At 38.9% G+C, this 27,481-nt stretch overlaps 1 protein-coding gene and 1 long non-coding RNA gene across 7 annotated transcripts; one reads left to right on the top strand and one right to left on the bottom strand.

Moving 5' to 3' along the window:
• The first annotated feature begins 68 nt into the window (after nt 1-68).
• ccdc9b (coiled-coil domain containing 9B) lies at nt 69-25,738 on the top strand. 6 transcript variants are annotated; one of them, XM_086095779.1, is made up of 16 exons: nt 77-177; nt 2,252-2,364; nt 2,839-2,931; nt 3,073-3,431; nt 4,788-4,895; nt 5,055-5,159; nt 5,242-5,406; nt 7,023-7,181; nt 13,550-13,716; nt 15,067-15,116; nt 15,189-15,239; nt 17,832-17,928; nt 20,166-20,199; nt 20,272-20,812; nt 22,727-22,809; nt 23,150-25,738. In XM_086095779.1, exons 4-16 carry the CDS (start codon nt 3,417-3,419, stop codon nt 23,174-23,176), a joined length of 1,602 nt encoding a protein of 533 aa, XP_085951905.1. In that variant the 5' UTR covers nt 77-177; nt 2,252-2,364; nt 2,839-2,931; nt 3,073-3,416; the 3' UTR covers nt 23,177-25,738. The 6 variants fall into 6 exon arrangements, with proteins under 6 accessions (XP_085951907.1, XP_085951905.1, XP_085951904.1 ...); XM_086095778.1 differs by having other exon boundaries at nt 3,064-3,431; XM_086095781.1 differs by having other exon boundaries at nt 69-177; nt 2,839-3,431; nt 13,553-13,716.
• LOC147163048 (uncharacterized) lies at nt 13,351-14,194 on the bottom strand. The gene is made up of 3 exons (XR_015097175.1): nt 14,017-14,194; nt 13,731-13,806; nt 13,351-13,606 (listed from the first exon to the last, which is right to left on the bottom strand). It is a non-coding gene; the product is annotated as an uncharacterized LOC147163048 (long non-coding RNA).
• Nucleotides 25,739-27,481: the final 1,743 nt, after the last annotated feature.

Raw genomic sequence — 27,481 nt, 5'->3', positions numbered from 1 at the left:
AAATTCCGTTAATGAAAGGTTAGGTTACATTGACATAGATAGGCAGTCGACTATTTTCCAACAGCGACACTATCAACGAAGTCTTGTATCATATTACCATCTGGTGGTTTTTTGGCGTCACTGCAGTGCCTTACGACGTCATCAAATAAAGTTTTCATTAGACGCGTTCCTGATTTTGTAAGTACTTCTTTTCATGTAAACATTTAGAAAGTGCAGTGTTACAAAATTGACCAAACACTTTGTGTTAATGACGCATTTTCCAGAGTCTCGGACTACTGGAATTACAAAGTGTAAAACTGGCATTCATTTTATAGCCAATAATGTTACTGGTTACTAGTTTTAAGTTTTGTTTTTTAAATTTAATTTCACTAGGTAGATCATTACCGCCTCGATTTCGCTATCGATCATTTTTATAATCATCCCTTATCTAAAATGCCGTATTTTGAATCGAACGACAACGACAAATGAATCTAAAATGTGTCTCTGTGTTTTGCATTTTATGGAGACATTTATTGTGTCAATTGGCATAAAAAACACAATCTGTCGAAACATTAGAAGCTTATTTTGTTTTCTTGTAAAGTGTAACATAAAAGTTGGAAGCTATGTAAAGGGGGCAACAATTCCATATTTCCCCCATTTTCATTGCCTGTTGGTGTCACAGCCATGGGTCCTGAGTAGAAGTGTTATTTAAAGCTTTGTTCTTTTTCTTTTTTAAAGAAAGGGAGGCATGTTAATATGTCAAATGCTTCATTTACAAATTATTACATTTGTACAGAGAGTATGCTCATTAACAGTATTACTGACTGTAGTATGTAGGCTATGCCATGTTTCCGTAATGCTATATGTAATTTGCTGAGTCTGAATGCATTTGCTGTCAGAGCTCTCACTGAGAAGCCCGTGGCATGTCTGGCCTCTTGCTGCGACGTGACACTTGATGTCACTGAGGACAACCACACTTAATATTTAGGCCGTCAATCCAGCTATTGTCCTATTTATCTATACCATTTCTGTTCAGGGTCATGTTGGACTGGAGTATATCTCAGCTGAAGTCCATTGTGTGCCAGGTCCAGAGACGTGTAAAAAATAGTGTTGTTCCGATACCGATACTGGTATTACAGTCATTAAGGCAGTGGTATAGGTATCGGTGAGTTCTAACAAGTAACATGCCGATACCATTAATTCTGACGCTAATATAGGACTTTGGATGCAGCATCTTGTGTCTTGCTCATGCACGACATTCACTGATGTGTGTGACATGTTCACTGCATGCCGAGCTAAGATATCCTATTGGCCCTTGAATGCTCTGAACTACTGGCAGGACAGATTTTCATGTTGAGAAAAACAACAACTTAGGTATCGGTATGGAATCGGCTACAAAACAGTATAGGAACAACACTAGTAAAAATGGTGGGGAAAATAGTGATGAGTAGGTGATAAAAAGCACTATGGAGTAGCACAACCACTTTGCTTTGCTTCTAGTAGCCCTTTACGACCACATATGTCCTTATTTCCCCTCATAAAATTAAATTCAGCATCTCCATTGAGATGGAGGGATTCCCAAAATGAAAATGATGAGCTTCTTCTTCTTTTTTCAAACAAAAAAAATCTGCAAGTATATTAAATAAGGCTTCAAAATCGTGAAAAATCAAGCCCTTGTCTCGGCTCTCAAACGCTGTAGGCATGTCCTCTAAATGTGTGAAACCACACCCCGCTGATCAATTGCTACTATTTCAATTAGCATCTTTCTAGCCGACACATCCCTACATCATATTTGACCTATCAACACGGGGCTTTCCACACCACAATGAGAGGTGCTAGCTACCAACTAGCTCATGAGCTAACAGGCTTTCGGGGGTTCCTTTTGGCCGGCAGATGGAGGGCAAACTCGTCTATGGCGTCACCTCCTCGCTTGGGGATTTAAGTAATGACACCGAGTTGTTCTGTAAATTGAGGTATGCAGGGAAAAGGCTTTTTTTTTGGTTGTAGGCAGAGCTAGCTAGTTGTACGGGCCTAGTAATATTAATGGATATATATTTTATTTTATTTATTATTATTTTTTTTTTTACCAATTGTACCAGTGCTGTGAACAATATAGGGAAGGGGTGACTCATGCTCACGTTTTAGCCATGTCTAAAAAAAACTGAAACTGAAATAGTGAAAAACTGTTTAATGCTACATTGCCACAATTTAGCACCGTAACATTTTCTGAAGTCTGGCGTTTTCATCAATTTTCTTCTAACATGTATTACAGCGCAGGAGTGTTGCACAATTTGGGCCCCATTATGAATAATGGACGCAAAGGAGCGGGGCTTCATAGAAGGCTCCCTTCACATTTTTCATCCAGATTGACACCCTTGGTTACAGGTATGTATTGCTTTCATTGCTTGAATGTTGTGTTTGTTGTTTTGTTTTAAAAATATATATATTTTGTCTTTACACATGAATTTTTATAATCCATTTGTTTTTTCTTTATATACATGTTCGGGGGAAAAAGGAGGAAAAAAACACATCTCTGAATTCAATTTACTGGGACTTCAAATATAGTATTGAATGTATAAGTACGGCCAAATGATATTTGGGAATATATTCTTGTTGTTTTTTTTAAAACCCAATGAAGAAAAAGTGCTTGCAACCAACATTAAGTATATTATACAGGGGAAAGAGCAAGTGATTTAAAGAGGCTGAGAGCATATGTGATGGAGGGTGGGAGTGTTGGAGAAAGGGAAGGGGAGAGAGGGAGGACAAGCGGGTGGGTGCTGTGAAATCTGTTAACAGGGGAGCTCTGTGTGTTTGCTGGCTGCCTTGGCTGCTTGCCAAACTTGGCTCATTGTGATCAAGGCATGATTGTGGACTCCAGGCAGCCCTCGCCGCCGCCTCGGCTGCTTCGCGTCTGGACCCAGCCTCGCTATCAGCGCTGACATGGAAAGACCTGTGAGTGCCTTATCTCCCTGCCCGCTCTCTTCCTCTGCCTCTGCCTGCTGTTGGCTTATGCTGTGTCGCAGATTCAGCTGCGGCTGCACGCGAGCGTTTCACTCGTGTTTGGGTCTCTCTGTCCTCATGGAGCTTCTGTAGGTGGCAGACCGCTTGGTATGGAGGACGCCTTGGCAGTGTTCTCTCTGCAGACTCACCCTAGTCCCCCTCGGCCTGCCTGTCTGTGCCCCCACCATGCCTCCGTAGAGGTTTGGTATTGTGTTTACACATTTACGTCACCCTTGCAAAGAAGTAGCTGTATAAACCCAGAAGGGTAGAGAGCCCCCACAGAGACGAGCAGCTGAGAGTTTGCAGCCGCTTGACATTGACTTTGCTGAGATTCACAGTCGGCTCTCTTGCGACTATTCTTGGTGGTATGTCATCATGGTCTGTTGTGTTTGGATTCCCTGACAACTAAAAGCGGTGCAGTAAAACTCCTCTCCAGCATGCTGCCTCCCAAAGTGAGTCTCAACTTTTCTCCTAGATTTTGGTAATTCAAAGAGTCTTTGCCAGTCTTTTCCATTACTCAGATTAGTGGCCGCAAGGGGAAAACCATAAGAATCTTTGCAATGTGATGGTGTGTGCACTTGCATGTAATACTACACAGAAGCAGCTACTTCACTGCTCCATTACCGGAGCACTACTCGGGACGGTTACTTTAAGTTACCTGTTAAAAATGGTTAACAATGTAATCAAAGTTCCATTATCATAAAATAATGTAACTTGAATACTTTTAATTACTTTTCGATTACTCCAATACCAACTAGGCTAATGAAGACAAAATAAATTTAATATAATATAAAATATAAATGGCTGGTCTTTCCGGTCTTATGAATGTTTAATAGCATGTATAGTTTTGGATAGGGATGGGCCAATACCAGTACCAATACTAGATATCAGTATCGGGCTAATACCCGGCCTATTTCAAGGTATTGCTATTTGTTCTTTGTGGCTGTTTTACGATCAGGAAAATTGCCAGTTGGGGAAAATGCTTTATTGGGATATATATAGGCATTTCTTTAAAATTATCAAATTATCATTGTTTGTTTTCTTGGGAAAATGCTACGTATCAAAAGTACTAGTGGTATCGGTACTTGGTATCGGTATTGGTGACTACTCAAGAGTACCTAATTATACCTGCAACCAGCAATGGCTTGTAAAAATGACAGCGAATCACTTAATTATAATTAGGCACAGGGCTATGATCAATAATAATCTTATATTTCATACAAAGTACTTTATATACGAATATATATTCCACATTCCAACAGTAGCTTCAGTGAAGGACTGGCAAAGCATCACCAGAAAGGAAATTCAGAATTTAGAATGTTCATGAGCTCCAGACATCAGGCACTCATTTCTGCAAACTGTTTTATTCCAAATATTCAAATGTTATATTTACAAGTATGTTACTTTGTCCAAATTATATAAAATGTTTCATTGACCAAATATTTTTTCTGGGCCTAACTCTTATGTCAGCTGTAGCTGCCGTTTTGTAGTTGCTCATGGAATCTTTGGCTAAGGAGCCTCTAATTGCGCATGGAAGCATGCCCTGCTTGCCACATTCATAACATTGAAATGTTTGGGATGTCCTGCATGTGCATTCTCCGCATGTAACTGAGCTGCATAATGAACGCCCCATCTGTGGCTCAATGGGCATGTGACTGTGTGCAATTACATCAGGCGTAGCATTGCGCATTCTCCGTTCAATGGCCTATCTGTGATGTAAGGCTGAAATGGATATATCTACATATATATATACGTCACCTGTTTTACATTTCATTATTACTGCAGCTGAATAATGTCTGCCTTTCCAGACACCCTGCGACCCGACGCCCAGAAGGGATCACGAGAGGGACTTAGAGCTGGACAAGAAGATCGAGGCTCTTCGAAGGAAGAACGAGGCGCTCATGAAGAGATACAAGGTGAGGACAAGTTGCCTGCGGGCGAAGAGAGCTGTGCGCCGTTGAGAATTTCACTTGTCGTCATGAGGCGTTAAACTGCGAGGCTCTGAATTTTGTTGAAAGTGTTTGTTCTCTTATATGCTTCCTGATTAGTTATCTATTTGGTCGAGTTGCCTTTAGGAGGTGGAAGAGGACAAGAAAAGAGCAGAAGAAGAAGGAATGGCGCTGCAGAGTCGTAAGGGAAAAACTGACGATCTTACGATCACAGTAAACAAGTCCGCTTCTGTGAGTTGGGACGTTATTTAAAGTACCGCCATAATGAAGCTATGGGAATGTTTTACGACTTGTGGTCCGTTGTGTGGAGCAGGTCAGTCGCGTGGTGGTGACCAAGTCCTTTAACAGTTGTTCACCTGCTGGGAAAGGACAAGAGGAAGTAGGAGCGGGCGGAGGGGAGGAAGTTACTCTGCAGACTGCTGGCAATGTAAGCAGAGGGCACAAGAAGCAGCTCATTGTCACCATGGCTGGCAAAAAGGTGAGTTGTGCATTATTTAGAGTGAGTCTAGAAAAGGGATGTGCAATGTGAACAGTTTTGCCTCAGTGCTACTGGTGGTGACCATATTCCCATTTCCACAAAAAAAGAGGACACTTTCCCAGGTCTTGAAATTGTGGTACCAGTCGCAGTTACACAGTGTACTTGGCCTCCTATTAGTCACGCAATGCCAACCGGACATTTTCATGAATTTATAAAAGCCCCCGGACGCCCAAACAGGATGTAAGAAAATGGTCTGTTCTCCCAAAAGAGTACATGTTTGGTCACCCTAACTGCTGGGTCATACAGGACCACACATTTCCTAACCAGATGTATGACAGAAATGCCATTTTAAATATGGGCAAAATCCATGCATACATGCAAAATATGTGTTCTTAATATTTTTCACAATACTTTCCTTTCTTAACACAACAACAAAGCAAACAACAAAATAACCACATACTGTGAGCTTGGTTTTCCACTGCAAAGGGCTGTCTTGCCTGAAAATTAGCATTCAAGGATGGCACAAAACTGCTAAACAGCAAACCAACTCAATTAATGCATTTTTTCCCCACTAAAATCAACTCACTCAAAATGTATCGGCCTATATCATTTAGCTACAGTACTATGTTTGCTTGCATATTTTCATAATTTATAATTCACTTATTTATTTTATATGTATTATTATTTATATAATTTATCATTATTAGTCCTGCTCACTTTGTAGTTTTGGGCACTATAAGACCCTGTGTAAGCACAACTCAGAGCCGTATTTAGAGAGAGTTTAGCCAACTCGGCTTTAGCATAGCATGGTAACAAGATGGCGTCAGCCTGTGATTGGTCACGCTGTGATTGGGCAACTGCTGGTCACATGACATATGGACGCCATCTTGTTACCCTGGTGAAACAGAGTTGGCCAAACTCTTTATATATGGCTCTGGCGCAACTAAGCCATGCCTGCCATCTGGTGGTGAATGATGATATTACAACTTAAATGAACAGTCGACCCCTGCATAGTCACGGTTTGGCACCCTGCAGAATGGCATATTCACAATTGTTTTTTTTCTTTCTTTCTTTCTGCAAAATACAGTACAGTAAATATATTTGTGCATGTGTCATCATGATTAAAAAAAAAAAACATGTCTTCCCGATCATACAAATCTATGCTTTTAATGTTTTACTTTTAATTCAACACTGTAACTCAGGGCACGTTATTATACACTTGCAGAATCTAATGAGTGCGTGTACAAGAGCTGATTAAAAATGATTTCCAGTGGAATAGAACATCATTCTGAGAAGTGTTTCTAATCTTAATTTAGCTGCATGCGACAACGTTCGTCACAATAATGCATACAGTTCTGCAAAGCAAAAATAAACATTTTCAAACTTTGTTGCAGATTCAAATCCAGATTTTCACCTTGTTGTGACTCAAATATTGCATTTCACTCCCATTTTCAGTTGTCATGTTTGTGATTCACATTACTTCAACATAATTAATTAATACTATGACAGTGTCAATAAAACTGTATTTGGATCTCATTAGCTTTTGCAGGTGTACTTATTAAAGTATTGTGACAGTTGACCTCGCCACATTTATGACATTACCAAACCTTTTCTAGGGTAAGAGAGTGGTGTGTGAGAAGCCTGAGAAGAGGCCAGACCCCCCATGTCTGTCAGATGTCAAGAGCCCAGCTGATGAGGTACAAGCTGGCAGTGCGGGGACGGCAGGGATAGGAAAACAACCACGTCACGTGACCAAGTTGGACGTTACAGCACAGGTTTGTTGCAGACTTGAACTCTTCCCTGATGAGCCATTTAAAAGGCAGCGACCCTCTCTCATTCCCTGTCTGTGTCCCCTCCCATACGTCACCGAGCTGTTTTACATAGAGGCCAGACTGGCCACGCCCCTCCAGCAGTGGTGCACAATAGCTGGCAGACAGGCAGTTTATCAAAGCTGGTACTGGAATGGGACAAGGATAGGGCGGCTATTAATACAGCTGCTGTTGTCTGAAATGTTGATATGCAAATGCAAAACAAACAAGCAAAAAATCCTAATACATTTCCATGAAACTGTGGAGTAGCTCATAAGGAGAACGCATACATTAGAAAATTCCTCAAAAATGAATATATTTTCTTTCTGCTGCTTAAGTCGTGATTGAACTCATTGCTTCAGAATGCAAATAGCCAAGTCTCGTCTCTCTGTTCCCAACATACATACATAATTGTTCATAAACCATAATTGTTCATAAACCAAAACAAAAACAGGCAGCCAAATTAATTTAATAGTGGCTCTAAAGTCAAACACAACCCGCTCAAGGATGCTGGTTGACCTCATTGTAAAAAAAATAAAAAAATAAAAAATACTCTCATAAAACCTTTAAGGTACTTTGTGGAGTTTGACACCTTTTTACTCATGACCGCCACCTCTGGTCTAAAGTTTAACTGCACCTTTTTCCATTTCTATCCCAATTGTGTCAAACACTAACCCTAAATGTCCCGGGGATGAGCATGACGTCAGCCAGACTGGATTCGGGTTTGAATTTCCCACGCTCTCTCTGCGACGTCTTGTGCATTTACTGCATTGTGTACGTGAAGATGGGTGTGTGCAGTTTCATTTTTTTGGCCACAGGTGGCAGTAGCGATTTGAAATTATTATAACTTTTTGCGTTGAGCAGCTTCAATGATGACAAATTGATTTGGGTCACATATGTGCATATCACGTTTCATTTTTTAGCAATATTACTTGGCACATATGTGTCGAAAGAAGTAAAAAGTAAGTCTTTTTTTGTCATGCGTCACAGTGAAAGTATTCTTCTTCCACCAAAATCAAATAAATGAAAATATAATGACTAACCTTGTTGGAGGTAGTGAACCCCAACAGTTTCCTATGCGCATTCACCAAACCCTTCTTTACTTAAAAATAAAATGGGATTTTTTTTGTTTAGTTATGCTAGATAGCTTGTTCTGCTGGACTAGAATTGCTCACATTGGCATTGCAAATCATATCAACTCTATATTTATAGAGTACTTTAAAACAACCACCGCTGTTTTCTTGAGATGGAACTCAGGAGCAGCAGATACAATGAAAACAGCAGAAGCCCCAGAACTGAACCATGTGGCACACCATACGTTCCGTTGTACATGTGAATTCATATTGCACATATTCGTTTGACCACTTTCTTCTTTTTTTTTTGCTTGACATAGTATGAAGGGATAATAAAAAATAATAGCATACAGTTACAAATGAACGCTTATCATTAGCTGGTTTGCGCTTCTGTTTTTCACACAACATGAAACTTGAGTGGCACTCACTCTGAAACAGGCTGGTCAATCAATCCAAGGTCTCGAGTCCCATCTCATGCATGGCCTTGTGATTGATGTGTTGACATGGTAGATGTCACATCAGGTACAAATGATTTTACTGTAGTGTTTAACATTAATGCACTTGGAGACACACTTGGACTTTAAGTGCCCCCTTGGCCCGGGTGTGAAATGCCACACTGTCACTGACCTTAAGGACACCCCCCCCCCTCTCTCTCTCTCTCTCTAGAGTATGAAGAAACCTTGAGACAGCTGTTCCGTCTCACGTGCACATGCAGCCGTGCTCAGACGCCGGTCAATCACTAAACTGATGCGCAGGCAGCTAATCCTCATCGCCGGCACTGCCTGTTTCCAGCTTTTCGTACTTGGAAATAAACAGTGACTAAGAAAGGGGTGTGGCTATCTGGCAGGTTGTAATGTCTTGAAGCAGGCGACTGCTGTCTGTTCACACACTGAGAGTGACAATAGAGGGGATCGAGGGGAGAAACTGTCTGCTTCCAGCCTCTTATTTCTCTTCTCCAGCACGATTGTGTTGCATTGCTCACCGCCCTGAAAAGGCCGATTTGATCTAATTAACATTCGACTGCTTTCTCGCCATGAAAAGGCTCATTATGCAAGCAAAAAGAGAGGTCTGGAGAGTTGCCAGGAAAGGGTCGGAGAGGCAGAGAGTGTGAGACAGAGGACAGATGACAAAAGAAGAAAGGAAAGGTAGAAGAGACTTTTTCCGTGTTTCTGTCAAAAGTGAATTTTTAATGAGGGTTCATTATGACATAGCCTATCTGATATTTGCACCTGAGGTGTGCTTTCAACAATACAATTTGACTCCTTTCATTTTTAGTGGCTTGCCCACAAACTGCTGTGATGATGACGTCATTGCAGTGGGAATTTGCAATCAGGTCGCCCCTGCTATGAGGCTTTTAATCCACTTGGGTGCAGTGTTGGTCCTTATATCTTGCCCTTCTTGATTTGATTGCAGAATTGATGAGACTCTTTTCGATAGATAGATGGATGGATGGATAGATAGATAGATAGATTTTTTTTTTTAAAGAGAAACAACTAACACCCAATCGCAAGAATTGCATGCTTTTCAGAAACAGAAGAATGAGAGCAGGTGCACTTTTTCTGGTGCGTATGTGCGTCTTGCATGGCGAGCGCATCAAACGTCGCTGGAGTAACTCAGAGCTGTCTCGCAGATTAGCAATAAACAGGCTGAGTGGGGAGGAAGCAGAGGCAGGGCTTCAAAGGCCCGCTGTGCAAGTGATGCCAGTTGTGCCCCTGCTGCTTCTCTGCACCTTGCCTCCTTTGCATTCGGACCAACGGCTGGACAATTGGTACCCTTTGGGAGGTTGAAAAATGGGTTCCACCAGTGATTGGCCAGCAATCCAAAAATGTATATTTAGGCTGCTCACAAAAAGGGAGGGATGCACTATAAACTGTGGTGAACTTTATTCAATTAGAATTAGTACATTTAAAAAGCTCTCTTTATCTTTCTGCTTACATTTTAAAATCACAACACCAAGATGACACGTAAAAATTTATCAACAGCGTCTCACCAATCTGATGTTTAAAGCAGGATATTTTCTGAGGCAAGTGGCGGCTGAACTTAAATTGTCAGTGTTATCAGAAGGTTGCAACCGCAATACAGAGAGACTGGAAGAGTCACAGATAGGCATCTCATGGTTCAAACACCATGCTGAATTTTGCTGCTCCGCATCTTGTTTAAGTGTTTAATATACTGAAACTCTGCATTCAATGTTTAGAAAATATCAGATTAAGTAAAATGAGCTGTAAAGGTTAAAGTGCATTTTAGGTTTATCCTGGAATGTTTGCTTAACATCCCAACTTTTTGTGTTCTTGTTAATGTAGTAGTCATATTTCATTTGGTTTACTTATCTAGGAACCCAACAACCTTATTTTACATTGATGGTTGTAATATCATTATTTTATTCTAATCAAATATGATCATTTTTATTCTTGTAAAATTTGTCACAAAAATGCTAACCAAAAAAGAAAGTGTCGCTGCTATGTGACAAACATGTACATTTTATTATTTTTTTTATACGTTTTTTGGATTAAACTGAATGTGAACATTCAGTTTTGCTATGTGAAAAACACTTATGTACCCCTTTTTATTTTCAATATATTTTTTTATTTTTGCGTTTTTGGGATGAAACTGAATGCAGACATCCCAAAAACATAAAAAAAAAAAAAAAAGCAGCGACAAAAGTTGTTACAGCAATAAACATCATAGGGAGAAAAAGGGATACTGTTATGAGAAGTTTTAACAAGTGAATCTCAGAATTCCCATGCAAATGTATACATTAATTATAATAAAACTGTATTTGTTAATAACAGTGCTGGGGAAGGGGGCTCTGCTTTATTTTTTATTTTTATAAGTCATATCTCAGCCCTCCGAGGTTGATACTTGTCAGTGAAAACCGGCCTCTCGCATTGTTCTTCGTGAAGGCAGTTCAATGACAAGTAATATGTAGCAGGGTGGCCTGGCTTGATAGCAGCAGGCCAGTTGGAACATGCAAGTCGCAACTTCCCTTGTGGTACCCAGAGTCCTTTGGGGTCCAGAGCAGGAGGAGGAGGAGGAGGAGAGGAGCTGGAAAAACAGATGCTATGTTCGTGTTCCAGGAAGGCAACATGTTTACTTGGCTGCGATTGGTACAAACATGAGTGGGAAAACATCACCCTCACTCAGCTGTTTTCTCTCGCTCATATTATTTTTTATTGTTGCAGTAAGAATGAACGTGCTGAGAGGAGCATTGATTTTCCTTCTTTCCCAGAATCACATCGTTTTCAAAGTTCTCTAAGCGGCAGCAATTGTCTTTTCTGCCTACTTTATATAAATAAAAACAAACACTTTCTCCTCAGAAGTTAGCGTTTACATGATTTCCCTCAGTAGCCCTGGTTCACTCCAGGGCTTTTGTAACAAGAGCGCACAGCCTCAGTCCGCTTTGATGTGTTAAAAAGCTTCCATCACATCTCCTTTTAGTATCACACGCAATCCTTTCTGCTCCCATCATTGTAATCAATAAACAGGTTAAGAGCAGAATGTAGGGAGGGGACATAATTGCATTTACTGTACACTGTGCTTTTCCTGGTCTATTATCTCAGCATATTCCATTGTGTGGATTCGCAGTAACAAACACGCAGCTTTTTTTCCCTGTGTTTTGTGCAACCCAAAAGGGCATAAACTGGCATCCATGGAGGGACAAATCTTCCGCCAAGGCAGCATTGATATGTAGATACGATAATAATGATAATGATAATAATAATAATAGGCTCTAGCACCCTCGCGACCCTTGTAAAGAGAAAATGGATAGATGGATATAATATAATAATAATAATAATTTATTATTATTATTATTCGGAAAATGGATGAATAATAATAATAAAATCTCATTTTGAACACCACCCTACAATGCCGTTGCTGTTAATCTATTTTAGAGTCGAGATGCACTCCTTGTTTTGCGGTGGCCCATGTTTATCAGATTGTTTTCTTCTGCTCCACTGTACTGTTTAGTGCTTATTAGCGTGAGTAACGCTTCAAATGTGCTCTAACAAAAATTAAATGTCACGAGTGTTTATGCTGCTCTTTAGCTGATGCGCCATTACTATTAAGTCGGCACTATACCGTGGTTTTAATCTACATTTAAGTACAACTGTAATTTTTAGGTCAAACATAATCCATTTTCTTTCTGAAATGTTTAAAGCAATATTTTTCTTTTCTATTATCAAACAAGAGTAATGAATGCATTGTGCACTCACCTTAACTTGACAAGTGACAAACATGGTGACAAATGTACAAATCGAAATGTGTGCTAGCTGGATGGATAAACTTGTGCAGATGTGCAAGTTACCCATGCCATGGGCACTAACACATAACCATACCATCACAGTTGCTGGCTTTTGGACTTTGAGAACAATCTGGATGGTCCTTTTGCCATTTGGCCCAGAGGACACAACATCTATGATTTGTGTATATGTGGACTCGTCAGACCACAGCACACCGATTGACTTCATGTGAGGCCCAGAGATGCCGGCAGCATTTTTGGGTGCTGTTGATAAATGGCTTTCATTTTGCATGGCAGAGTTTTAAATTGCATTTGTGGATGTAGTAACAAATCTGACGTGTTCCCGAGCCCATGCGGCAATATCCTTTAAATAGTAATACTGGTTTGCAATACAGTGGCGCCTGAGGGATCAAAGGTCATTGGCATTCAATGTTGGTCTTCTGCCTTGCCGCTTACGTGCAGAGATTTCTCCAGATTCTTTGAATCTTTTGATGATATTGCGAACCTTAGATCATGAAATCTCTAAATGCTTTGTTCTTAAACTACTGGACTATTTGCTCACGCAATTGTTCACAAAGTGGTGAACCTCACCCTATTCTTGATTGTGAGCAAATGAGCCTTTCAGGGTTGCTCTTTGCTCAACTTTCCCAGTCTTTTCTCACCCCTGTCCCAGTTGTTTTGAAACTTGTCATCAAATTCAAAACGTGAGAACATTTATTTATTTATTTATATTAAACGTTCTGCAACTTGAACATTAAATATCTTGATACTATAGATTGAAAAGGATTTTCCAAAACATTGTATTCTGTTTATATTTGTTTTACACAGCGTTCTAATGTCATTCGAATTGGGGCTTGTAGAATCATGAACTATGCTAAGGTCTTGAATCTGGATGATGATGACGGCAGATCAAACGCTCAGCACAACGTTAGATCCAACATTTCCCAAAATATTTCAATCCAATCCACCAGGGATTCTTTTTATACTTGCAAAAGCGCTGAGCTGTTTTTGTCTGTGTCAAGGAGCTGGAAATCACAGACCTTAACATCCCCACATCGAAGGAGGAGCAGAAGGAGTACCTGCAGTGGAAAAAGGAGCGCGAGAAGATTGACAAGGAGAGAGTGGCGCGTCACAAGAATGCCAAGGGACAGTGGAGGAGAGCATGGGACATTGACAAAACAGAGAACATGTAAGATTCCTTACCTGTGCTGCACACATTATTATGTTTGTTGCCTCTCATGTAATGTAGGTGTACAATGGCTTGTCACTGGGCTGGAACCTGTTGAGACCAGTGTGTATTATTTTAGCGCCATTTAAATAATAATACATTTTAAAAAATCCCCTATCACTATTAATTTTAACAATATGCAAAAAGAAAGATCACATCACCGTACATTTTTACATTTGTTTGTACTCATAAGGTCTAGTAATCGTTAATTAAATAGGTCGTGATGCGCCTAGAGGCTGACATATTTTGCCGCAATCTTACCCAAAGGAGAATAACTTTGCTAACGTAGTTAGCCTCTGGTGGTTTTTGCAGGTAGTGACCAATTGGTCAACCGCCGCTTACTATCCACAGCTGAGGCCAGTAGGTGGTCGATGCTGAGTCCCTCCTGCCGCTTGTCTCTCTCTACTTTGCCCTCACTAGCTTTTACTAGCTTCTCCCGCTAGCCTCTCTTGCTAGCCACTCCTGCTGCTCCTGCTCGCTTGTTATATATATATATATATATATATATATATTTATATATATTTATTTATTGTTAAATTTACCGTTTTACCAAAAATTATGTGTTAGTGTTTGAATGTTAAGCTTGAATACATTTTTGATGTATGAAAAGATGAATTTGGTTTAAATTCTTCATTTCTGTTCAAATTGGTACAAAATGAAAGCCAAACCTTTTATGATGCTTTAATTAATTTTTAATTTTTAACAGATGAGCTAATAAGTTTGTTAAGCACTGTATTAGCGACAGTAATGTGTTTTCATTGATACAGTAGTTCTTGTGATTTTAAAACGAGCCAATTAGCAGCAAGTGGAACATGTGTTTTTAAACTCATATATTATGCATTTACTAGCGCAGCGGGTGTAGAAGACAACAATTGATTTCAAACAAGACACTTGGTACTCGTAGCAGGGTGAATGAATGTACTGTTTAGGGAAGCATCAAAATGTAAAGAGACAAGGGAGGAGCGGCTATTTTAAGCCAAGGGATGAGGGATGGAATGCCTTACCTTATTTGGTGAGGCTTAAACGAGGACCACCAGGAGGAACAGAAAACATTTGTGTCTGATTCACCAATTGTTGAGATGGTATTAGTGAGCTGTGAGCTGACGAAGCATAACTTCATCATGATGCACTTTCATTTCTGAAATTCTCGTTACATAAATACACGACAACTATCTGCTAAGTTGAATAAATGCTCAATGAGTTAAGTATGACGAATCGCTTAAATGGAGAAAGAGAATTTATATTCACTGAGCTAAACATAATCTCTTGACCCTTTTAAACTGATCAACTAAACTGAACTTTTGTCTGTAGGTTTTTAGGCAAATCGCTTCCAGACAGAGATTGGGTGCCTCCAAGTAGAGGTGAGATTGTCGCAACCTAATTATGTTCTATGACTGTTGTTTTACTTTCATCCTTCTTTTTCATGTTAACAGGAGGACGAAGCACCAGAAGAGGACAGCATAGGTCTGGTGCTGACACACGAGGTAACTGTCAAAGTAAAGCTGTTTTGCCTAGTCAGTATTTAACAATTGATGGTTTGTAAGTATAAATCAAATAATAAATAAAAGTATTTGGGTAATCAACTTGTAGAATCAAACTACTCAAACTATGGGAAGTATTTGAATACGGTAGTTCTCTGATATACCATTAAACATAATAAATTGTCGGGATATCTAATTGACAGAATAAATGCACTCGGGTTATTGGGAGGGTTGGGGTTGAATTATGGCAACAATTTAAAATCTGTTCATTTATATGAGCTCCATAAAGTATTTAACATACTAAAATATTGAATAGTGGGCTCTGGAGGTTCTACAGATTTTATAAATGTAGTACCCAGCAGGAGGTGGTGCCTTTATAAATAATTACTCAATTTAGACAAAGCAAAGAGAATTTAATTATGCATCATAACTTGTTCTTGAACAACCGGCAAAAGCTGCTTAAGGGTTGTTAAAGAGGGAGCGGCCATTTAGCATTGATTGATGTCTAAGTAAGAGTTTAACAATTAAAACCATTGTGTGGAGAGCAAAGTCTTAGTCTCCCTTTCATTTTCAAATGAATGGCCAATAAGTAATTAGAACCCCTGACTTGCAGTTCCGAGGTTTGTGGTTCGGATGTCAGCTCCGACCTTTCTGTGTGGACTTTGCATGCTTGTGTGTGATTTTTCTTTGTACTTTCACATTCCAAAAACATTCATGGTGGATGAACGAATTGAACGATCCCATGCCATTAAAATCACATTTTCCGCCCACCATTTTATGCATAATATAGGTCAAAATGAATGTATGACCTGGTTTAGGTTGGACATCTATGTGATTTGTTGATTGTATGCAATAGCTGATCACAGTATAAAAACGAGCCAATGAGTTTTCAGGCATTATTGTGATGTAGAATTGTAACCCACCTATTTGGCTTCAATTTATTTTGAGATAAATTCCTTTGCATTTTGGAACCAGAATGCTCATTTCCAACTCAAACAAACATATGCAAATACATTTTCTAGATTTTAAATGAGCGAGAGCCAGCCGGCCGCCACACCAAGCCATGAAAATGCACTATATAAAGCTTACAAATAATACAAATAATACTTATATAATACTTACTAATAATAATTATGTTAGAAATGTCATATGCGCCTGTGGATGAAATAGCAAGGCTTGTAGTTTCTGTAGCCAAAATGTGCGTGAGTGATGTATTTACTTCTCCGGGGACATTCAAGTTGAATGTAATGATTAATAATTAAATAATGAGCTGACAAGGATCAACATTAGTGACGTCGCTATGAATGCTTGGCTGCCACAAAGCAGCTAACTTTTCCAATAGTGTCCCCCAGCCAGCTATCATGATTATAAGTGTAGATAAATTACTATATAAGTTCACTACATTTACCATAGTGGACACTGATATACAGCATACTACCAATTAGAGCAATGCTCTTTTCGATATTCCAATGAACTCATTTACTGCCATTGATTGCTATAAACATCAAAAATTATTTTTAACTATTTCTATTAGTTTAACATATTTTTCCACTTTTGTTAACAAGAGTATGAAAACCTTGAATATTTTTTTTATTGTACATTTAGAACAGATGTAAAATTTGTGATTAATCGTGAGTTAACTGGTGAAGTCATGCGATTAATTACAATTAAAAAATTTAATCGCCTGACACCCCGAATTTTTAACTCATTCACTGCCATTGACGACTATAGACGTAAAAAAATCATATGAACTATTTCTATTAGTTTAACATTTTTTTCCACTTTTGTTAACAAGAGTGTGAAAACCAATTTTTTTTATTGTACATTTAGAACAGAAATAAAATTTGTGATTAATCGTGAGTTAACTAGTGAAGTCATGTCATTAATTACAATTATTAATTTTAATCGTCTGATGCCCCTAATTTTTAATAATCTTTTCTTTTTTTTTTAAATCGCGTCAGGTGATTACTGTTTTTAAATTGTAATTAATCACATGACTTCAATAATTAACTCACGATTAATCACACATTTTATATCTGTTCTAAATGTACAATCATTTTCTTTTTTAAGCTTCCATACTCTAATTAATAAAAGTGGAAAAAGTGTAAAACTAACAGAAATAGTTCAAATTAATTTTTGACGTCTATAGCCGTCAATGGCATTAAATGAGTTAATAATATTTTTTTTAATTAATTTATGGCAGTGGATGAGTTAAGGAGAGTAGTGATCCATTAAAAGCATTGTTATTGAAAAATAATACAAATCCAGCTATCTTCGCTGCCATCCAGGTGCTTTGGACAAACAAGAATCGCTTAAAAAAAACAAAAAGGTGTTAAGGGGTTTCCAACCGAAATTATCTCGCAAACCTGATAAAAGGGCAACAAAGATTATTTAAGAAAAACAAGTATGGCGTGGCACCTTTGAAAACTATAGTTTAATGTGTGCATGTACTGTGAATGGTTATTTGTCTAATGTCTATATATTGTTAGCTACAGCTCATCTGCAACTCTAATGAGGAAATATTGAAAATGGATGGAATATATCTTGAGGGCCAAAAATTGGCTCCTGCTGACAGTGACTTTTCATTTGTCCTAGGTCATGAGAAGCGAGGCAAAGACAAGTCAACTAAAAACGTTCAAGTAATGAGCAGCAATGCAAAAGGCAAAGATCGGCTGACTGGAAGGGCCAGAAGGTCAGTGTAACAGCTCTGACATCTTATTTTATAACCAGCTTGCACGCAAACAAACAACACCCGGATGAATAAATTAATTCGACCATTGGGATACGGAACGTCTCACACAACATGGGAGGACATCTTTTTTCCGCACTGTGCGCTCAAACATAAATTCCCAAGGATGTGGTGATTGTTGAACAGTAGTGGCAGCTGATTAAATATCCCTGAAGGCTTCATTCACATCTCGCTATGTTCTTTGTCGCTGTAGCTTTGCTCTGTTGTGAAATGTTCTTGTGTGTTGGTGGCATGGAATCGAGAATCATTCACATCTGAAAGGCATTATGAATTTCCTTTTCTTCCTTTTTATTTTTTATTTTTAAGATATTGTTTTATTTATTTTCATAGAGTAGCACTTGGGAAAATAAGACTTTTTTCCCAAAAATATGTTCCATGCACCCCCATTAGTCTCAACATGACATTCTGGTTAATATTGTGTTTATGGAATATGAATTAAGCAGCCAAATCCACCCGTTTATATCCATCTCAGGGGGCGGCCATTTTGCCAACTGCTGTCGACTGAAAATGACATCACAGTTGCTCAAGGCTCATGTAATGACCAATCACCGCTCAGCTTGCGAATGTCAGGTAAGCCGTGATTGGTCGTTACCTGAGCACGACAGCTCGTGGCAATATGGCCGCCTGAAATAAAACTGAAATATCTAAATTTATCAGGCATTATAAAGAGAAATATTTATTTTCTTTGATCCTTCCTCGTGTCTCCTGACAACCTCACGACACGGCTGGATTCTGAAGTATTCGGTTTAGGTGAACGGTATGGGCTTTTTAATAGATTTTAGGTAAATTAATGAGTACTCACTCACACACACGCACACGTGCACACACACACCCGCACATGCACATACTCACGCACATACAAAAAGAAAAAGAAAAAGGACAACAAAACAACAAATAAATAAAGAAAAATATTGTTTTTATTTTAGTTGTTAATGTTTTTGCATATCTAGAAAAGCTCTTGAAGTCAGTTAAGCTACGTTCACACTGCAGGGCGTGATGCCCAATTCGTATTTTTTGTTAAATACGATCTTTTTATGGACTTTTAACATTACAAAAACAAATGTGAACGCAACGCGCCCGTGATGTGACTCGCATGCGCAAAGAGCACACGTCGAGTGATGTGCACCCAAAACAAACGACGTCACATTGCAGAGTTTACGGAAATAAATATGGCATCGACTCAACGCAACGTTTTCTCTCCAGCCGAGGCAAGCGACCTTTATCAGTGCCATATGCAAATTTGGCTGTGCCAACACGCGCTATTTATAATTATGTAAATTAACTAATTCACTGCCATTGACAGCTATAGACATCAAAAATTCATTTGAACTATTTTTATTAGTTTTAACATTTTTTTCCCATTTTTGTTAACAAGAGTATGAAAACCTAGATTTTTTTTGTTCACACTGCAGACATACATACATATCCGATTTATATCCACATATGAAAGAGGCCCAGGTCAGGTGTGAAAAAATGGAAATTGAACCGTTCACACTGCATGAAAAAAAATGTTGCTGCTATTTTTGTAGCTGTGCTGAGGATCGCTAGAAAATGGACAGAGGGCCGTAGTTTGGACACCATTGTTGTAATTGGTTCTACATTTCTTTCTCTCTATTGTTTTCTTAATTTTAATAAGGATGGAATGCTATACAGAGGTGTTCCTAGAACTATTTTATAGACAAATTACACTATTTACAGTCTCAGTGGAGAGTTGTTTGGGGGGGGGGGGGTTCTTCTTCCTAGGGGCTTAACAAAATAATTGCAAAGCACCACATTAGCCTCATGGGGCGGGGAAATGGATGTTTGGACACAATTTGAAAAGTTACACACTCATGGCTATGAGTTATTTTGAGGAGACAGTAAATGTACACTTTTTATGTTATTTACAATAACCATTTAATGTAGCAAAAGTGTCAATTCTTCAGTGTTGTCCCATGAAAAATATAATAATATAATAATATAAAATAAAAACAAAAGAAATACAATACAAAAATATTGATAAATAAAAAGTTTTTTTTTAATACGTTTAAAAAAAAAAAGTCCACAGATCATGCAGGTGAGTCCAAAAGTGCTTCTGATGTATAGCTGGACTGATTGCCTGCTGCCAATGAAACTACAAATATGCATACAAAAATACAAACATCCCTCTCATTAATACTTTATTGGTGGCCCTTTTTTAGATGGGAAGATCAAGAAGAAGGCGGTGATCTACAGGTGAGGTCAACTATTTTGGAAATTTGAGCTCAGAGAAATATAACTAAAGAAACTTTTATGTCTGGTTTTTAGACTCCAGATACACCATTGGAGGAATTCCTGGAGGAACTCGATGCAATCAGAGATGCTGATGCCGAAGAGCGGAGAGATCAGGACTCCAACACAAAGCTGTCGCTCAGTCCAGATATTTTAAATACGTGTGAAGAAGTGATTGGATCCAAAGGTTCAAACACCTCAAAGCAGGATAAAGGAGACGCCTCATCCACTCGAGCTTCAGAGAAGAAAGTGCGATTCTCGCAGGAGCTCATCCGGGGGGCTCACACAAAGCAAATCGCAGGCTCTCGGGATTCCGACAACTCTCAATCGAGTCCATCAGGCTTCTTAAAAGCTTCCTCGCAGAAAGAGATCCGCCATAAAGTGCTCCAGCAGCATCTGGGAAGTGCCAAGGATGAAGCGAGTCATTGGCGGCAGCAGGCTTCGGAAAGTGAATGTACTAAAAAAGACAGCAGTGCCCCCACAGCGCCCTGCTGCCCCCCTGCTGAAAAGGCCTGCGCTTGTCTACCGGAAAGCTTTGCCCAGCCTGTGGAGCTCACAAAGTGTAACACTAATGCAGGTGAACTACTCTACACTCACGAGACACAACATTAGGTTCACCCGCAAAAGCTATTGACGTGCATCAATGATGAACAGTATCTGATAGCTAATTGCATCACAATGAGTTGAATCTTGGGAGAATATAAAACAGATACAGTAAGATGGTTTGTTTCCACAAACGGATCGCGTTTAACCTGACACGTCATTAGGTACACCTTACAAAGGAATAGCTCATTTTTTTATGCATTCACAAAGATAAAAATTAGGGGTGGGCCAAAAAATCGATTCTCATAAGAATCGCGATTCTCATTTTGTACGATTCAGAATCGATTTGAAATGTCCCAAAATCGATTTTATTTTAATTATTTTATACTGTCGTGCTTTTGTCTGTGTGTGCCTTTATTTGGAGCGCTGTTCATGTTGTACCCGGTTTGGCCACTTAGGGGCAGTGTGGCTCCACACGGTCTGATACACTGTATCATTAGAGAGTAGAAGAAAAAAGTCCCGATCAAGCTATCCCAATGAAAGTTGTTATTTTGCAGTGTGGAGCCGTTCTTTGGAGTGATAAAAGTGCAGCGAGTAGCGCGCTAATTAGCATTAGCAAGTCAGACTGGAGTAGATCATTACAATTCCTTGCACATCTATAGATTGAAGCACAAATCATTGTCAATCAAATCATTTTGAAGCAAAAATCGTTCTTAATCAAAAATCGATTCTGAATCCAATCGCAGACCCAAAAATCGGCACAGAGAAAGCACATTTGTGTATGTGTGTGTGTAAAATATAGAGAGACTTTATTGCAATGTCATTCACTCTACATCCTACAACCACTACAGGGCTGCAGTCTCCCCCTAAATGGTGGCATATTGCCCCTAAAATTTTTTCATCAAGTCGGGCATTCGCAACCAGTACATTTACAGATTGTATTCGTGAAGTTATTCATGAATAATTTTCATTGTTGACAAACTCCTGCTACATTTTCTACTAGAGCCCCTAAAATTTGGGGCTACTGTGTTCTTAGTAGAGCCTGGACTCGTACAACAAATGCATGAAAATCCTCATATTGATTTTTTGAGATTGAAGTGTTCTGTACATGCTAACACAGCCTACAGAAAAGTTGTCATTTTTAGTTAAAAATAACTTACTTTAACCTCCAAGATCCCTTGATGTACACCAGCCAATGGCAGAACCCTGGGCACTTTTTTTTGCTTTTGGTAAAGTTTTAAAATCAATCCGTGCCCTGTCAGTTGTAGCAGCTAGCTAGCGCTAAGCTAACCCATTTAATGGTTCCTCTCTGCAGTCAAGATTAGAGATAGACCGATATAGTTTTTTTCAGGGCCGATACCGATTATTAGCAGTCAAGGATGCCGATAACCATTTCACTTATCACTAAAAGGGAAAATATTGGCATAAAAAAAAAAAAACGGAAACTCCAGCTCTTATTTTTTTATTTTATTTTAAGCATATGTTTATTGAACAACGTTTAGGATTCGTAAAATATTGGAGTTAAAAAAAAAATCTTAGTCAATGGATATCTTTGTTTTACAAATCTAACAAAAAGTTCAGGAATCTTATAATAAGTAAATTATTTATTTATTTTTTTCAAAATATCTGAAGTATTAACGTGACTTATCTTAGTTTTAATTTCAAACAAAGACAGAAGGTAAAGAGAGTTCCCAGGGTCAGAAGAATCTAATTTAAATAATTAGTTCCCTGATTATTATTTTTACCTCGAACACTTTTTAATATGGCTCTATTATCGGCTGTATGATTCTTCAAAATGCCGATATTCGTCAAAATGCTGAATATCGGCGCCGATAACCGGTCTTTTCCTACTCGAGATGTTTTTAGAGCCCAACAGCGTTCACTAGATCATGCAAGTTTAGCGACTGACGTGGCCACCAAGTTACCTGACTCTGTTTTTATTTCACAGAAGAAGCTATCGATTCCCCTGTATACGTCTTGAGCCTGGAATCAGGGGAGTCACACCCGGAACACTTCAGCTGCAGCGACAAGGTCAGTGTGCGGCAGAAGCAGAGGGCCGGGGGGAATCCATAGGCGTGTAAATTGACTGATGGCAAGTGCAAATGGATGATGATGTTAAATAGATTGAAGGGGGGGACGGCCGGGCCAGCGTGTGTGAACGGCAGCTGTGTGATATCCAATTTCAGTTTAAGTATATTCACCATCCCCCGGGGGCCAGTTGAAGTGCAGCAGCAATAGTCTCATGCAGGCGCTTCATCTCATCCCCTATCCTCGGGAATCGACTTCCTTCTTAAATTGTGCACAGCGAGATGTACGGGTGACTTTTGTGATGAATGGGAAGGTAATCACAGTTTCTGCTCTTTGTTTGCAGGCGAGAGAGCACGGGAAGATTGTTTAACATTTTTGCGGATGCAAATACTGAAAGGCTCCGTCCGATATGGATGTCCGATGAAGGCGTGGCAAGCGTTTCAGAGCACTTTATACAAACGCATGTACAAAAGTACAAAAGCATGCGTGGCGACACATCACTTCCCGTGTGTTAGTGTGCAATACCAATGATTGTTTACATGTGTTGTTGTATGCAGGCGGCATTACGGAGGTTGGCCTTGAAAAGAAACTTGTGACTTAGTCCATTTGTGTAGTGCCTAATTCTGCCCATGGGCCAATTTCAATAATGGGGAAAACAAATCAGCACTTTTCCCACCCAAACAGTGTGAGGAGCTACTGCGTTAGCAGCTGCTTCCAACATCAGTCGAAGGCCTTATACCCGTATCACGCGCCTGTTCGTAGACATTCATTATTAACGACAGATCGTATTTTTTAAGCAATAGAGTTGATTTATAGACGGAACTACTGACATGTATCTGTGTGCTTTTGATATGGACACTATAAAACGAGGGCATTTTGCAAGTACTGCTTGGGTGCACATCTTACAAATGATTGTCTCATGCTGTACATTTGCACAAGGCATATGCATGCCATTATGCACTCTGAAATTAATTGGGTCGAAAGTAACCCAATTATGGGTCAACAATGGACCGATCAACTTTATGGGTCAATTTGATACAAAATTACCCTTCTTTTTTTTCTTCTTTTTTTTTCAAGAAAAGGATTTGACCAATATTTATGAGTTGTTTTACATTTAAAAAAAACCTATTTCTTGACCTGAAGTAAAGGATCGGTCCATTTTTGACCCGTAATTGGGTTATTTTTGACCCCAACTGTTTTAAGAGTATATGTGTTTACCTGACTTAAACATGCAACGCTCAGCTTGACGCTTTGAAATGTTCCCAACTTTCAAATGGAAAATATACTGTAAAATCCTGTGAATAACAAACACCTGTGTATAATACAACGACCCCCCCCCCCCCCCAAATCACAGTTTAAAAGCTTATTTTCGCTCTCTCTGTTCCTGAGTATAATACGGTCCCCCAATTTGCTGGTTTCCTTAATTATCAGAGTGACTAATATGAAGAAATATTGAAAACATACCAAAAAAAGTGTAAATGTTTTAAAATCCAAGTCAAAAAATATCCTCTTTTCTCATAACTTTCATTCAGGTTTTTCACAGTATTTTTTAAAATCATGTTTTTGAAAATCTTGTTCTAACACAGTCATTTTAGTAAGCTATTTATTATTATTATTTTATTTTTTTACGTTGCTTTTAAATCTCTTTAACTTTGTAACTGCTTTTAAATGTTTTACTTTTAAATACAGCATGTAAAGCGTGAATATGAATATTGCGTGAGTGTGAATATTGAGTGATATTGTGTATGAAATGCGCCATAAATCGGTGATATATATATATATATATATATATATATATATATATAAAAAAAAATTTCAACCCATAGGTCCTGGTAAACATCATGAATTTTCCTTTTTTCTTTTTCTTTTTGTCTATTAATCCCCCTGTATGATTCCGTCCCCTTTATTTTATTTTTATTTTTTTGATGAGTGTTATTCACTGGATTTTCCAGTAAATGTTGATATATAGCCAATAACATAATTGGGTCAAACTCTATGGTCACTTTCTGGCTCCATGTAACATTTGTATGCACTTGGAACTTTGCACATTAGGCTTGACAGCAGGGATATGAAATACACTAGTCAAACCTTCAAAAGTAAGATTTTTGCACTAAGGGTTTGTTTTTATGCCATTTAAACAGACAGTGCGTGGATAGACAGTTGTCCAAATGTTGATTTGTCCACTGAGGCCTTGAGGCACATCTGGAAGGGAATCACTTGAGATGTTGAAAATAAATCAAGCATGTCCATGAGTGTTTGTCAGTAGTTAAAACACAGACATTCAACCGCAGCTGCCCTTTCACGCTGTTTTCTTTGTCCTTTGTGTGTGTGTGGGGGGGGGGGTCCCATTTGACAAGCATCCTGAGAATGTTGCTGTGTGCCTTGTATTTTGGCTTTGTCAAATATAATTGACAGCGTGCGTTCATCGACCCAGACTTTCTCTTGTATTTCACGTTTCTCCATGGAAGTTTTTTTAATTTTAATTTTTATTGTTAAATGTGCTTCCATTCAACTGTGAGTCAAAATCATGATACATGGCCTTATCTTTAATCCAAATATGATATTGGTAGAATGCTGTAGTATCGTTAATTTTTTTTATTTTTTTTTAAGTTATGTAACCACAAGTACAATTGTTAACTGACACATTGCAGGGTTCTTACGACTTCAAGTTACTGTGGTTACATAAAAAGTCAAAAATCATCAAATTCCAAGCAGAAAAGGCATTTAAAGCTTTTTGCAACCATAAAAAGACAAAACAAAACAAAAACCCTCTTAGGTCTTGTTCTAATTTCATAGACGACAGTGTCGATTACCTTTTTTTTTATCGTCTTTGGGAGCTTAAGAGTTTAGAATATTTTTAGCAGTTTGTCCAACGTGATTTTGTATTTAGATGTATTTGTAACGTCTCAAAGGGCACATTAAAAAAGATGGTTGTGGCTCCGCAGCTGTGTCCTTCATTTTTTGCTCATGTGATTTGAATGCGTGCGTTTGCAAGGGGACACACGGAAAAACCAATACAGCCTTTCTGTGCTGTAGACTCTCATGAAGACCAATTGTGGTCCTGTAAGTGCAACACCACAATGAAGGAATCCGCTGAGCGAGTTTAATTAGTACCTAAGAAAAATATGACCTTCAGGATCATGGTCACTGCTCCAAATGATGGTATCTATCTGCACCTAAATACGGGTTCTTTCAGTTCTGTAGATTTTGCACAAACCTGCAAATAAACAAATACAAAATCTCACTTTTTCACACACACACACACACACACACACACACACACACACACACACACACACACACACACACACACACACACACACACACACACAAATCAGAGTAGAATAGCAGAAAATGTGACGGGCATGCATTGAGTCTTCATGCCTATCGACTTTGGCCCTCTGAGACCTCTTTCATGTTGGATTTGATTAATTTCTGATGAGCTCTCTGCAGAGGTACTGAATTGGAAACTGCTCCCTCTTTGCCTTACAGGTGGGTCCTCCCTTGTGTGCTACTATTTTAATTATCTCCTCCTGTGGCGGTCACCATAGCAGCCTTCTGTCTCCGGGGACAACACGTTGGCTCGCTGCAAAGTATACACACCTTACTCTCCGTCAAAGTCAAGTGTTCTTTTGAAACAACTAAGCAGATTTGCATGCATAGTATCAGAGTGCACGTTGGTGCAAAGGTAGCCGATAGTTTCCAGGGTATGACGCAATTCACTGCAGTGGGGGTGTTAATATAATGGAAATCAGTCCTGTAGGCTGTTTGAGGGCTCGAGTGCAGTGTAGGATTATGTTCGCTCTGCAATCCACAGCACTGAGAAGCCTGCTTGAGGAAAACGTTGTTCAAGGTCAATGAGCGGCGGTCGAGTGAGATGACAGCTTATTTGCATCGATGGCTATGGTACTGAAGACGAAAGGTTTTTAAATGACATTCTTTGAAGTAGAAATGATCCCAAAATGTTTCTTTACAATAATACGGTTGGTTCTAGGGAGCCTTACTAGTCTAAACACTGCGTTTGCGGAATATGAGTCAGAGTCAGAATCCAGCTGTTTTTAGCCATCCAGGGGCGGCCATTTTGTACGACGGCGTATTAGGGCCACGTATAAATATATATATATTTTTAAGGGCGGGGGCAATATTCTGAGAAAAAAATTAACACAAATTTGCCACTTTATGAAGTCGCAAATTGGCAACTTTATAAAGTGGCAGATTTGCGAGAAAACAACCTCAGAAACTTACAAAAAATTCACGTAGCGTCGCTATGGTCTAATGTGAGGATTCGTTGGTCATCAACTTAGTTACATGTCCAAAAAATACACCAAAATGTATGAATGTGTAAATAATAATTCTGGAATCATAAATGTACAAGTAAATATTTATTTTAACAAATTCACTTAAATGCTTGATTTTCAGGATGTGGACCTTCGCAAATCATGCTTAACATGATATGCTTATTTACTATCCTTTTTTGAAAACCTGACTGAAAAATATCGGCACAAACATCCGAGTAGTACGTTTCATGTATTTCTCGTAAGTTTCTGAGTTTTTTTTCTCGTAAATTTGCCACTTTATAAACTCATAAATTTGTCACTTTATAAAGTCGCAAATTTGCCTTTTTTTTTTCTCTGAATGTTGACTCCGCCCTCTAAAAAAAATTCTATTCATACGT

The sequence above is a fragment of the Leptonotus elevatus genome, chromosome 14 (genome assembly GCF_054856555.1).
Source record: "Leptonotus elevatus isolate MCC_2025b chromosome 14, RoL_Lele_1.0, whole genome shotgun sequence".
Lineage (NCBI taxonomy): Eukaryota > Metazoa > Chordata > Actinopteri > Syngnathiformes > Syngnathidae > Leptonotus > Leptonotus elevatus.
The sequence above is the reverse complement of the archived record's forward strand: the minus strand, read 5'-3'. Positions and strand labels throughout refer to the sequence as shown.

Coding starts and splice junctions, on each gene's coding strand:
- ccdc9b (XM_086095779.1), top strand. Junction 17,929..20,165: donor CTGACTGGAAGGGCCAGAAG/GTCAGTGTAACA, acceptor GCCCTTTTTTAG/ATGGGAAGATCAAGAAGAAG. Junction 22,810..23,149: donor ACTTCAGCTGCAGCGACAAG/GTCAGTGTGCGG, acceptor CTTTGTTTGCAG/GCGAGAGAGCACGGGAAGAT.